The 14,832-nt window shown below is 39.9% G+C and overlaps 1 protein-coding gene across 2 annotated transcripts in view; it reads right to left on the bottom strand.

The window, feature by feature from the left end:
* Iqcm (IQ motif containing M) overlaps positions 1 to 14,832 on the bottom strand; it is a 466,620-nt gene that overhangs the window by 232,255 nt on the left and 219,533 nt on the right. For both annotated transcript variants that reach the window (XM_040734846.1, XM_040734847.1), the window contains exon 9: positions 11,334 to 11,392. In XM_040734846.1, coding sequence (XP_040590780.1) covers positions 11,334 to 11,392 — 59 coding nt within the window. The remainder of the gene's footprint in view (positions 1 to 11,333; positions 11,393 to 14,832) is intronic.

Raw genomic sequence — 14,832 nt, 5'->3', positions numbered from 1 at the left:
GGGGGCATTTTCTTTCAAACTACCACAGGCTGGCAGACTGAAAGGGAGAGAACAAGACTTGAGTCAAGGATGGTTCTACTAAAGAAAACTGAAGCTTCCCTTCAGTACTCGCATGTTCTTGTCTAGCAAGCAATTGTCTACATTTGTCTGTTGATTTGTTTACTTTGAGAAACTGGATAAGGAATATGATGTGAGAATTCCAAAGAACACCAGTTGTCTTCCCTTTAGAAAAATGGAAAACTAAAAATTGCAAAGAATGGTCCTGTAAATTTACTATCCAAGTTTGTTATCAGACTGATAGTGGGTGAGGATTTACGCAAAGCAAGGGTGCCAAGTGTTAGGCCAAGCAAAAATGGAGTAAGAAATGTCAACCTAAATTCATTTGCTTTATTGAACCCCGATTATTTTTTGTTATGTATTTACTGGACTCGGGGACCAGGAAATGACTTTTAACATGTCTAAATTTCAGGAAAGCAATTTTTGAGTTTCACATACAATCATTGGAAACAAGGTGGGTGTATTAGTTACTTTCTTATCACTGTGCCAAATACCAAATATGAGCAACTTACAAAAGGAAGGATTAATTTTGACTCTGTGCTATTTAGTTTTAACTATCAACTTAATACAGTTTAGAAACTTAGAACTTGAACTGAGAAAGTATCAAGACAAGGATGACCTTCGGACATGCCTGCAGGGGCTATCTTGATTGCTAATTGATGGAGGAAGACAACCCATTATAGTTGGCCCCATTCCCTAAACAGGAAGTCCTGAAAAGAATATGTGGAGAGAAAGCAAGCTGAGAGCAAGTAAGCAAATAAGCAGGTGAGTTTGTCTGTATTTCATTTCCTTCTGCTCTTGACAGTGATGGTAATGTGAACAGCTACTTAAGGTTCTTGCCTATGAAGTCTCCACTAGGATGGACTGAAACCAGGAACCGTGAGCTGAAACAAACCCATTCTCTTTTCTGTTGCTTTTGGTTGGGCATTCTATCCCAGCACCTGAAATGAAACTAGACTAAGCACACAGTCCACTATGTGGGGAAGGCACGGCAGCAGAAATAACTGTGGCTGTGAGTTGTTGCCTCCTCACATCTCAAACAACAAGAAACAGGAAGGGAAATAGATGTTCGGCTGCTTTTCTCCTTCCCCCCTATCCAGTCAGACCCTGGCCCTAGCCCATGGTATGGCTCCACCACATTCAGGGAAAGTGTTCCCCCCTTCACTTAATCGTTCTAGGTACACTCACAGGTGTGCCTCACAATCCCTAGGCATTTCTTTAATCAATTTGACAACCAAAGCACTTCAGTGGGGAAATGTAGAGTGGCTGGATGGGCTTGGGGTAACTAGATGGATGATAATATAAACTAAGAGAAGGGGAATAGGAAAGAAGCCTGGGAAGCAAGGCGCAACTATTTTAAATTTGAGACACATTTATTGAATATCCCCATGAAGGTAGCCAAGAAGTAGTTTCTACTTTCTACGCATGCTGCCCTTGGTTGCCTATCAGGATTTGAAGGTGAGAACCTTTTGCTGAAGATACCATGAAATTTAGACACAAGACTTGGAAGAATCACACTGGCTATACCTGGAAGCCTCCTCCCAAAGGATTAGCTTTCATGATGCTAGAAAGTTGTATATCCATGCTACTAAGGGAGAAAAGTAAACAACAGTCCTACAAGCTATGACACCTATAAACCACAACAATGACCAGGACAAGATATTTCTGAAAATATAAAAGTGGCGATTTATGTCTAGGCATTAACGAATAGTTGTCTAACAGACTTAGGGCAAGCTTGATAGGAAGGAATTAATGTCTGGCACTGTAAACCTACCCAACTACTCAGGTCTGGTCAGGCCATAGAACCTAGAGGAAAACCTATTACTGACACTTTCCCCAACCAGTATAATCTCTAACTGCATTTTTAATGCTTATTCTTATGCCCATGGGTAATTGTAGCTCTTGAACCTCATAAAAGAAGATTCTTTTTGCAGCATATAGAGACAATTACAGAAATCCACACTGATCAAAATGCAGAGAAGCCCTAACCGTGGGGTGCCCAACTTACTTAGAAAAATGTAACAGAGCCATTACCTACAGCTCAGGGATCATTAAAGAAGAGGGGCGGGAAGTTAGAAGAGCTCAGAACCACATTGTGCAAACAGAACACGGGCGCATCCCCTCTGTGTCATGCTCCTATGCTGATGGCGTGTGAGATGCTCACTGCTGTCTGGTTCTCCTTTCCTGCTGCCATGATAAAAACACTCTGACAGAAGCGATTTAAGGGAGAAAGGGCTTCTTTAACTCAGTGGAAGGTACAGTCCATCGTGGTGGGGAATTAAGGTAGCGCAGGCTTGAAGGACCTAGTTAAGTCGTATCCACATCAGACAGATGCATGCTGCTCAGATCACTGTCTCCACTCATACTTTCCAGGATCCTAGTGGTACCACCCACAATGGATGAGTCTTCCAGCCTCCACTAATGCAATCAATACAATCCCACACAGGTATGCCCAGAAGCCTCTTTCCAGAAAATTCTAGATTCATTCATTTTGACAATTAAAGCTAATCACAAGTACTTGTCTCCCACCATTGCAGTTATATAATTATTACTATCTTATCATTATCTCCAGGTATACCTTGCTTCTACTCCCAGATAAACTGAGGACAACTATTTTCCTTTGTACAACAGGTAAAGGAATAGACAACAGAAATGGAGAAAAAAGAAGAAAAGAATAAACTACTTAAACAACACTCAAAGTTTATTTCCTTTTTCATATCAGAATTTATATCAATACAAGCTACTTCCCCCTGAGAAGTTGGCCCCTAAAGGTAACATAAATACCAGCCTTGTGAACAGATCTCTAAAGTGTAAGACCACACTTCACTCTACTGTATTATAGTTAGTGAAATTATGTCTGAAACCCAGTGCTGCTTCAGAAGCCTTACACTTTCCAAGATTTGTTTTAACCGTGGTGGACATCTGTTCCTTGTCTGTATGGTGCTGCCCTTTTCTGTGTGGGGTCGAGGTGGTCTAGTCCTCTACAGCTCCAGTCATGTGGAGTCTTACATGATCTCTCTAGGGCTGACCATGTTTCCAAAGCGGTGGAGTCATCTATAGCATCGTTTGTTATTTTATTTTTGTTGTTTAAGGGATGTTTCTTCTGTGGGATTGTTATTTTTATTTTCTTTCTTAGAAATAAGCAGATTTGTGGTGAGAGTAGGAAATGAATAAAAGATTTTGGAAGCCTACTGCTTTTCTGGCCACGTGAAAAGAAACAATAGAAAGGTATTGAATCTTAGCAGAGACAATTGCAAGGGTTGAAAATGTAAGGAAGAAAGCGTCCTGAAGCTACTATTTGAGTCACACGGATCTTCACCAAGCAGAGACAAAGAACCCATGTCCACACAACTCAAAGTTTTATAATTTCCTATTGGGGAAATCTAGTCTTGTTTTTTTAAGATGGTATGAGGTATCATTCTATTAAAAAATGTTACAGACTCTTTTACATATGTGATTATTTGAGCTTGGTGAGGGATTTGACAAGAGAAAATTGGTAACATGTTACATCAAGAAGTTCAAAGTCACAATGAAGACCATCAGGCTTATACAATTGATACATACAAAGAGGAGGAAGAGAAAGAAAGCGTGGAGAAGGAAAAGGAGGACTGTGTGGTCCAAGAAATACAAGTACCCCATTTAATACGGAAAGCCACCTGAAAATCAGAGTGGTCTTTGAATCAAGTGAGCTGTATCCATGGAGATTTCAAATATGTCCTAAGTAGGTTCTGTACTGTCACCACAGCTCCTAACTGGAATGTCCCTGAAGTCTAAGCAGGCGAGGTTCAGTCTCTAGTTGCATGCAATGGGAAGATGAGGGGAAGTTTCAGGGGAGAGATCTAGTGAGGCTTTGGTCATTTTGAGGTGTGCTCTTAAAGAGATTTCAGTGACAGCCTTGCCTTCTTTCTAGACCTTTGATCCTTAGCTGCAAGGAGGCGGGTAGCCACCAAATTGCAACTTGCTTCACCACAGCCATCAGGCTTACTGATGGGGAATGTTGTAGGGGTGAGCCCCGCAAAGCTATCCCCACTAAGGGCGGGGATAAGGACATTTAGGAGGTGGAGATAAACGGAAGTGAAAGAGAAACGAATCCCTCTTCTCTCTTCCTCTGGAAGCCTGCCAAGCTTCTGACTCCCAGCCTTTTGTATTATATGTTTCCATTATTGGTTGATGAACGAAACACTGATTGTCCAACAGCCAGGCAAAAAGTATAGGCAAGGAGAATTCTGGGGAGAGGATGCAGAGAGGAGCCTCCAAGGAGGCACCATGTAGCTGCCGAGGAAGAAAGGGGACTGCCATCACCGGTAATCCCAAGACAATGAGAAAATACATAGATTAATAGATATGGGTCCCCTGAATCTGGGTGTCAGTGAAGAGGCCTAGGGAATCTATTGAGCATTGGGCAGCAGATCAGTACCCATCCCAAGTATACACACGGACTTTGGACTCCCATAGAACAATGTGAGGTGCACTCTCACCCTGAACTCTTGGGGAAGGGTCTAGGCCCTGCCCTATATGAAATGACACACTATGCACACCCCCATGGAGGGCCTCACCCTCCCTGGAGAAATGAGGGGATAACGGGGTGGGGGTGGAGGGCACGGGAGGAAGGGAGGGAATGGGAGAGGGACCTGGAACTGACTTGTGAAGCAACCTTGTTTCTTATCTAAATTTAAACTGGAAAATAAAATAAAAAAAATAGATATGGGTCAATAATTAAGAGAGAGTTAGCTCGCAAGAAGTCTGAGCCATCGGCCAGTTTATAATTAATATAAGCCTCTGTGTGTTTATTTGGCCCTGAAAGAAACTCCATCTACAGCTTGTGGCTTGCCTCACCACACACCGTCACCAAGGTTACAGCTTCCTCACCACACACCGTCACCAAGGTTACAGCTTCCTCACCACACACTGTCACCAAGGTTACAGCTTCCTCACCACACACCATCACCAAGGTTACAGCTTCCTCACCACACACTGTCACCAAGGTTACAGCTTCTTCACCACACACTGTCACCAAGGTTACAGCTTCTTCACCACACACCATCACCAAGGTTACAGCTTGCTGATTCACCATACACTGTCACTGTGTTTGCAAACTTGACCCTCACCATCTCTGATGTGCTATTTCTGCTTCATGCTTGAAGCTTAAGATGTGAACTCTCATCTTCCTCCTCTAGTAGCTGTGCCTGCCTGCTGCCGTGCTTCCCCTCCATGATGATGATGGACGTTTATCCTTTAGGAACCATAAGCCCAAACAAACCTTTCCTTCTGTAAGTTGCCTTAGTCATAGTATTTAATCACAGCAATAGAAAAGTAAGTAATGCAAAATCTGGTACAAGAGAATGGACTATTTCTTTTTTTTAAATTTAGACTAGTTAGAAACTATCTTATTTTACATATCAATCCCACTCCTTCTCCCTCCCATCTTCCCATGCCCCCCACCACTGACCCCCACCCCATTCCCTTTCTGCTTCCCAGGGAGGGTGAGGCCTTCCATGGTGGATCTTCAAAGTCTGCCATATCATTCGCAGCAGGGTCTAGGCCCTTCCCCAATGGGCTATTTCTGTGAAAGGCCTGGCCGTGCTGGGTTTCAAAGGACTGTTGAAGGCTTAAGCAATTGTACTAGAAAAGCAGTTAAACTCTGTAGGTGCCCAGAAGACAGTGCAGAGAGCCATCCAGATTGCAGGGGCCTTGTAGGTGTATAATGGTACAGAAAAAAAATACAAAATGCCTGGAGAGAAAAAGGACACCGCAAGTGGGATGTGACAGCCAAGGCTTATGCTAGAAGAAAGGCTACAGTTGTTAAGGGGATTAGTGTCACTAGGGACAGGACTTATCTGCATTGGAAGCAAGTGTGTTCTCCAGGTAAGATCTTACCCATCGAGTTTCCAATTTACAAAAGAGAGCGTAAGGCATTTTCTGCTCCTGGGAGCAACCACAATCAAAAGCTGACAGTAATGTGTGTGGTTCAAGGGGCTCAAGTTAGTGTCAAGCTGGCAAGTCATCCAGGCAGTGTCACCCATGTGGGGCTAGCACCAGAATTTAGAAAGATAAAGGATCATGGCATCATTTCCGTGGTCTCAGAGAGCCACTGTGTCTATGCACTTCGTGGCAAGGGAGTCCCTAGGTGAAGGCCATGAGAAGCAGGAGGCTCTGAGGGGCCATTGAGTGGAACTATGTGAAGCCTGGGCTGTGCTACAGAGCCCAAGGTGTGAGAAAAACGCCAGAACCATGAGGTAGCTGCCTAGGAGAACTGTAGCAGGGAGTGAAACAAGCTGAGAGCAACACATGTCACAGGCAGCAAAGCTGAAGGACCGACTCCATTTCAGCCTTTGATGCTGGACGCAGAGCTAGAGCACACACAGTTTGATAGTATTCAGTATAAGAGTAAGCAGAAAAAGGATTAAGCCTACAGAAATCAAGACATTCCAAATAGTATCCTCAGAAAGAATATTTCATGTCAGTTTCAGTCCCCGACCCACATGCATACATGAAATCCATGCACCTGTTTAAGTGCAAGTCTTCCTGGTTCAAAAATTTGTCATTACTTATTTCACATCAAAAAATAAAACAAAGCCCCAAAATGTTAATTAGGCAATTCTTATTTAACTGACACTGATTGGTTTTCTTCACAATGTCTCTTCTTTTTCCTTAAAAATGGTTTGGGCTTTCTCAAACATATTTTAATCTTATAAATTCTCAGCAGTCTTCTGAAACTTACACAAAACTTACAAGCTTTGAAAGATTATAATTTAAATTGAAATATTAGAGAAATAAAGACATCCTCATCAAACCCCACCCAAATACTATGGAAGAGGAGGAAGCCATATGTATGGCAGGACATACAAACTCAGAGATCACGTCAGAAGACCTACACAGGTTCAAAGCAAGATGGGACCCAGCACTGAGGTGGGGTTGGGCATGGAGTTCACATGGGTCCCAGAATTAATTTGAGGAAATGATCATGGAGTTCCACTTGGGTCCCAGCACTAAGTTGGGGAAATGAACATCGGGTTCAACCCCAACCAAGAAGCTATCTGCACTAGATACCTGCTAACAAAGGGAAAACTAATTTTCTCTAATACAGTGTCACGAGTTATATCAACAAGACTGGCAGGTAGAGGGCAGACCCCATGTCCAGAAGTTGAACAATACAAAAACAAACTCCTCTTTCTTTTTTTTTTAAATGCATGTCTTTTTTATTTTATTTTGCTTAGGCACTTTTTGCATTACTGCATTTTTGTTTGTTTGCTTTGATTTTCATTTTTCTGGATTTTTGTTTTGTTTTCATAGGAGAGAGAAAGAGCATGAACTAGCTGGAAAGGAGAATGGGAAACATAAAGAAAATGTATTATATAAAATTATTAATTTTAAAAGAGGAAATAAATGGCTCAGAAGTTTAGAAAAATCGCTGTCCTTCAAAGGACTGCAGTTGGGTGCTCAGCAGCCATGTCATGTGACTTATAACCACCTGTAACTACAGCTTCATGGGATCTGATTCCCTCCTCCGGCTCCTACAAGCACCTTCACACTCAGGCACACTCATACATAGGTACATGCAGACATACATATTAAAGGAAATAAAGACTTCTGTTTACATATTAAGCACTTTGACCCTGTAAAACTGCATCTATGAGATGCATTTTAAATAAATATTGGATATAATAGTATATGTATTTATGTATATGCATGCACATGTGCATATAAATATATATGAATGCCAAAATCAAATAAATCAATTATCTACTGTGCAGTTAAGTGAATAGTCTGTGCAAATATCTACAGCCTAGTAAAGTCACCATAAATGTGTGGGATTTCAGTGTTTAACAATGCTGATGGTGAAGCTGCCCATAAATATTTTTGCACAACTGTACACATGTTCCTATGCAATATAGTACCTTTTTTTCCTTTCCTTTCTGAACAGTGGAGTTATTGAAGTTGAAAAAAATCAGTTATATGAACAGCAGCAGCAACATGAATGTGGAGATTTGCCTTTTGTGATTTTGATCAGTGACAGGACATAACAAATAGGGCTGCCTTCATAGCGTATAAGGCACAGTATCCCACCCACTGTGCTAGACAGGAGTGGGTATCACATTAGCAGGTATTCCTACCCAAGTTCTGCAGCATTGCTGTCTACTTGCTTAGCTTCCCCACTCCCATTCCTCACAGCCAAGTGACTGTCTCTCTACAAAATACATCAGAGTAAGTGCATAAACCAGTCCTCTGGGACAACTGCTGAGGGCTCGTGGATATTTATACATATCTTTTTCTCTATGAGTAAGAAGTTAAGGTCAACAGCGCTCCGCTACTTACTGGATGATGGCAGTAGTAATACATGTGTGACATATTTTTACCCTTGAAATGCGAAAGTAATATAGAAAGGCAAATACTTTATTGAACTTAATTGGCATCTGGTAGAAGGCTATAATACACTCTAACTCATGTGCACTGAAAGAAAACCATTTACTGAAAATACAGGGACACTTCTAAGAAGAATAAAACCTCTAAGCCTGGTTATAAAGGGTCCTGGTATATGGATTTGAAATTTTCCTGGAATTTTTAAGATAAAAGTATGAATTTGAAATAATTATAGGACTTTGATATTGGTTAAATTAATATATTTAGTACATGTCTCTGTGAGCATGTATTGTGTGTGCGTATGTATGCAGACACACATTTGCTTGTTGTACATTCTTTCACCTTTCTGTGTATCTCTATGACTCAGTTCAATATTTTTTAAAACAGCACAGTCATTAAACTTTCCCATTTTATAGCTTTCAGAATTATCAGAAAGACTTAAAATTTAAGGTACAGTTGACATTTAACAACAGCAAGCCCAGGAACATTAAGAGTCTTATCTTCTCACAGACTACTTCCCTTTGTGATCCTATAAAAGGCCCTAAGCTTTTTAAATCTTGTTTTTTTTTCCACTAGCAAACACAATGGTGGAGTTTATGCCCAAAATTCCTTTTTGTCATCATCCTATAAAGTACGTAAGAAATTCCAGTAAGAAGCAGTCAATTTCCCACTATTCTGTCACTGTTCTTCATATGTGTTCTCAACCTTTCTAATACTGTGATCCTTTAATACAGTTCCTCACATTGTGGTGAACCCCACTACAAACTAATTCATTGCTACTTCTTAACTGTTTTACTTGATATTGTTACGAATATCTGATATGCAGGATCTCTGATATGCGATCCCTGTGGGGTCACAACCCCCCAAGTTGAGATCCACTGCTCTAACAGATATGAGGAAATGCTTAGAATTCATATTAGCTAAGCAAACAGCTACAACAATGATATCTGAGAATGTGCAGTTCCTTATTATTAACAGAGGTAGAACAATTTTAATTTAGTAACACCTATAAGAAAAAGGGGTTTCACAATCAAAGTAACCAGCTCAAGAATATTTGTGAGAAAAACACAACCATATACATGGGAAATAACTAACTTATGACAGTTAAAATTTATTATTTTTAAAACAAGTTCATGGGGAGTTGAAATAGCTTTCAATTAAGAGATGTGGGTTTTTAGATTTTATATTTCTTCTTGTGTTGATTCTGTCATACTTTTTCTTACAAAACTAATTCTTGTTTCTTAGTCGAATGTAGTTGTCATAGTCTTTTGCACATTGCCTTATTTTCCTTTTCATGTCCACATGATATAGAATGATACCCTTTCTTTCATCCCTGATGTCATTAATTTGTTTCTTCTCTCTTTTTGATAAATGAAATGTGATAGTAGCTTATAGGTTTCATTTGTCTTTTCAAAGAACTAACCTTTGGATTTCTTTTTAGCTTTATTGGTAATCTTAAATTTCATCTTTTCCTTTTGATTTTTATAATGCATGCTACTTGTGTTTTTTACAAAGAATGTGTTTTATACTGTTGTTGGATATGGCCTCATATATATATCCAGTGGTCAAATTAATTGATGGTTTGTCTTTAAATCTTTTATATCTAGAATTTTGTTCATTATTTTAATAACTTCCCTTTTTACAATGAAGAGTCATCTTTCTAAACATCTTAATACACAGAATATTTCTTTAAAATTTTTTTATCTTTAAATATGTGTATAGGGAAGGGGTTGTGTGTGCGTATGTGGGCTGTTTCCCATGGAGGCCAGAAGAGGACATCAGATGCCCTGGAGCTGGAGTTACAGGCAGCTCTGATCTACCAGACATGAGTGTTAGGAATTGAACCAATATTCTCTCAAGAGCAGTATATGATCATGGTCACTGAGCAATCCCTCAGCTCTACAAATTACCAACTATAAATTAAGTGTACAGGTTGTTGCTTTTGACTGGACTCAATGGTTTGTTCTGCGTGTGCACAGTTCAGAGGCCAACTAGGTATCTGAGAAGAGTTTATATTCAGACCCAGAAATCCCTTTCTGGAGTCTTCTCTTCTGTAGGCTTCTGTAATCAGTTCCCAGTTACTTACTCCACCGCCCAGATTCTCCAATAATGCTAACAAATGAATATATACATATACATATATATATATATACATACATACATACACACACATGAAACCTGATCTTTTCAGAAAATTTGCTCTGCAAGCAAAAGAACCTGATTTCAAATCTCCAGTATCCATATAAAAAGTCACACATCAGCATTGTGACACAGAAACAGATGAGAGCTCACTGGCCAGTCAGTCTATGTAGATGGAGTTCCTTGTTCCACCTGGTCCCACAGCCCTTCAGTCCCAAATAAACACACTGACATTTATATTAATTATAAACTGTTTGGCCAACAGCTCAGGCTTCTTAATGGCTAGTTTTCTCTTAATTATTAAGTCAGTACTATTAATCTATGTATTTCTACATAGCCTTATCTTACCATAGAATACCCAGTGTCCTGTCTTCCTGGTACTACATGGCATCTGTCTGGCCACTTCTCTCTGTGTCCTCTCCCCAGAATTCTCCTCGTTTGATAGCCCCACCTGTACACCCTGTCTGGCTACTGGCCAATCAGTGTTTTAGTCCATCAACCAATAAGAGAAACACATATAGAGAAGTCCATCTCCCATCAAGTCTAGCTGAAATGTCTCAAAATAATAAGGTAACTAGCAAGAGGGTCATCCAACATTCTACTCTGGCCTCAGTATGCATGCATACAGACTCACATACTCAAATGCATTTAACACACACATTTGAGTTCTCTACAATCTATGCTTCTTTATACTTCGGTATGAAAGTCAGCAAGTATATTGCCAACAACAGAACAAATATGCTGATTTATGTTCTTCTGCTGAATTAAAGATCTACCTTTTTCCTGACTTCTGGTCTGGCTTGGTACGTTGTAGTTCTTTCTTCTTACTTGGTTTCTGGAAAGTGTCAAAAAGAAAATAATGACTACCTGTACAATTTTAATTCGTGTTCTACTATATTTTCAAATGGAGAATAAATCTTTGTAAGGCAAATACACATTTGTAGTCATAATCCATGTCATAAACCAAAATATCCATGTGAATATGTAGGTATGTTCAATACTAAGTCTTCTTCAGTGTCTTTTTGCACCTAGAAATATAACTCCTAGTAATAATTCTAGTGAACTAAATTTTTTTATAAATTTAATATAGATAAGAATGTATTTATTTGGCTGTGCCTTGGAAAATAACTGATGTAACATTTCACAAAGTGGCATCATCTATAAAAAAATGAAAATAACTTTAAATCAGGTTTAATGGGAAAATGTAAGAAGAATGATGTGGGGTATTTCCCGATGTTACTTGGTATGTCTATCAGAATTGGTTATCAAATTCCTAGCTTTCAAAGACTTACGAACTAAAATATACTCCCACCAAATTCTCAAAGCCTAATTCCCAGTGTGTTTATTTTTAGCAAAGGCTTACAGAGAAGTGTGAGGTTCAAAGGTGAGGCCCTAATCCAACAGGACCGATGCTCTCATGTGTCACCGATGTTGCAGCTCAGGCATGGGTTCCCACCGGTTCAGGTTCACACGGGTCCCTCAAAGGAAGACTCAGAGACACTTTTAAGATTGAATTTAGCCTTTATCAGCTGCAGCCTTGATGGCCTGAAGTGCTTTCTCTATGTCCAGGGCATTTTCATTTTTACACTTCAACTACCTGATCACCATATGTGCTCAGAACAAGTTGAATGAGGCTTCCAAAAACACAATGCCAAGAGCAAAGTCTTGATCATCGGGTATCATAGTTTGGGCTTCCCAAACCAAGTGTTGCATAGGCCTTTGTATCCAGACAAGGTTCACATGGGGGACAAAAGGTATCTGCTTAACAAAGGATGGATTAAGGCTAGGTGCTAGCTCTGAGGTGCAAGGCCAGGTATAGGTCAGTGGGAGCCAGGCCAGCAGGATTCTGCCACTCATATGAATAGGAAGATACACCAGAGTAAGGTCCCTGATGACACAAGGCCAAAAAGACAAAGAATCTCAAACTAAGGAGATAGAAATTCTCTTTCTGACAGCTTAAGATAGGACTTTGAGCCTCCAGAATTTTGAGATAATTAACTCTGCTGGTTAAGCCATATACATGGCTGTGTTTTGATACAAGAACCCTAGAAGACTGATTTAAAAACACCCAGGAAAAGAGTTCAGTAAGAGAAGCCAACTTACATCCCATGAAAAAATGTCTTCCATATGTCATTCAGAACAAGCCTGGTATAAAGTGCTGCACTGCTCTCCAGGATTACACAGCAGCGTTTGATAGGGAGTTTTCTTATACAGTCCCTTAGTACTAATCAAGGATGAGACTGTATGGGAAGAGAATGGCATAATAGACCTGAACAACTGGCTGTTGCCTCTCTGAGCAATGGGAGTCAAAGGAGGAGCTGATGCGTTTCACCCACTTTATAATCTTTCATGATGATCACTTTGTACAAAACAACTTTGGGAAAAAACTGGGATAAGGACTTGGAAGTCATTCTGATAACTGAGGGGAAAAAAATGGAGTGTGAGTGGCCGTTGTCTCCTTCAGACTCTATGCAGTCGGGCAATGGAGGTTTTTGTGGTATGTGATGAGATGGCATACGCACATCATGGAAAATGTATCTTTTCTCTTAGCACTTACAGAAGCCAAACATATCTTATATAAATTCTCTGAAAATATAAAAGGCAAAATAAAGATGAAATGTAAAGATGTTGCATTTGTGCTGCAAAAAAAGTACTCAGTTTTAGACATAGGCTGTTTATTTAAAATCATAGCTGTCACTTACAAAGGTGAGCTTCATTTGTAATATATTTCTCTCAGATGCAATCTTAGCTGTATATGTTCGTGCTCTCTCGTGGCATTTATCTCTGAGAATATTTTTTTCTACAATTACATTAGAAAACATGAACCTTGAAAGCAGATTGGTACTTTCAGGATCTCTGGATTGCACATTCTTTTTCAAAGTAAACAACTGCTCCAAAAATAATACTATAATTTTTAAATTTATGTTCAACACATAAGTGATGCTAAACCACAAAGCCAGGCTTTTCACTGTTGCCTTCACGATGCTCCAAGATAGGCATTCATGGCTACAAAACTACTAATGGTTCACAAAACTTAATATTTAATCTTTGTGCTCCATACTTTTACAGGAACTGTTCTGGGCTTGGGATGCCCTGTCTTTACGTGAAGGTACTACTTCTACTGCTGTCATGTTTTATTCTCTGTCTTCCCTCTTGGCCAGACTAACCAAATTGTGAGCTCCCCGTAACAAAGCCCAATGTTAGGACCTCCCCTCCTAGCATGTCTTCCCATTCTCTCCTTTCCTCTTCTGCAAACTCACTGGGGTCCCTGTCTCCACTGGTACCCTTTCCTTTCCTTCCTTCCTTCCTTCCTTCCTTCCTTCCTTCCTTCCTTCCTTCCTTCCTTCCTTCCTTTCTTTCTTCCCTCCCTTCCTTCCTTACATACTAGAATAGATTTGGGGTGTTGCTTTGGTTTTCCTGTGTATTTGTTGTTTGTCTTGGTTTGCATTTTGGAAAGTGAATGCCAGGTTTAAAGGGTTCCCCCGCCCCCAAGCTTTGGTCTTCTACAGATTTCTGTGTTCAATTCTCAAGTCCATTGTGCCTTGACATTTCAACTCCATTTTGTCCTAAAATGTTTCTTCTTCGCACAGCTGCCACCTGCTTCTTCCAACTTCCCCAAGTTCCTTCTTTCTGCCCAGAAACAGCTTTTCTGTTCCCCAAACATTTGGCTGAAGAATATGTAAACTACTAATGAAACTCTCCTGACACATTTTCTTTTTTTTTGTAACAACCTGAATAGCTTTATCTCACCTCACCTCCCAGACTCATTCCCCCACATATTCTCTCAAATATCAGAATTAACTGGGACTCACTTCTGGAATTTACACAATATTATTACACCTCAGTCTTCTTTTTAGAAAAACGGCTGTCTAACCCATCAATCCCCATCCTCTTTCCAAATTTGTTTTTTTCCTCTCTGACAGATCCTCATAGTGTAATAATTAAACTCTTACACTGATTAACTACAGAACTTCTTGAGCCTTTCATTTTGCATGTTACTGCTAGACAGATTGCTATTTCACTCTACTGCTGTGAATTTCTGAAATATATTTGCTATAAAAAGGTACTCTATAATTGACATGTTATTCCCTAGCACCCCCAAATGTGGTTAAAGGGGTTATTCTATATGTCATAAAGAATTCTCATAGTTTTTAAAACAGTTTTGCATCCCTGCCAGAGTACTTATAAAACATGGTGGATAAACATATCATTCAAGGTAAAATGATCAGTCTTCGAAGAAGCAACTGTTAAAGGAGATCATTTCTAGAGGATACA

This window comes from Mesocricetus auratus, unplaced genomic scaffold, assembly GCF_017639785.1.
Source record: "Mesocricetus auratus isolate SY011 unplaced genomic scaffold, BCM_Maur_2.0 Super-Scaffold_100041, whole genome shotgun sequence".
NCBI classification, from domain to species: Eukaryota; Metazoa; Chordata; class Mammalia; order Rodentia; family Cricetidae; genus Mesocricetus; species Mesocricetus auratus.
This window is presented reverse-complemented; position numbering and strand designations above follow the sequence as displayed.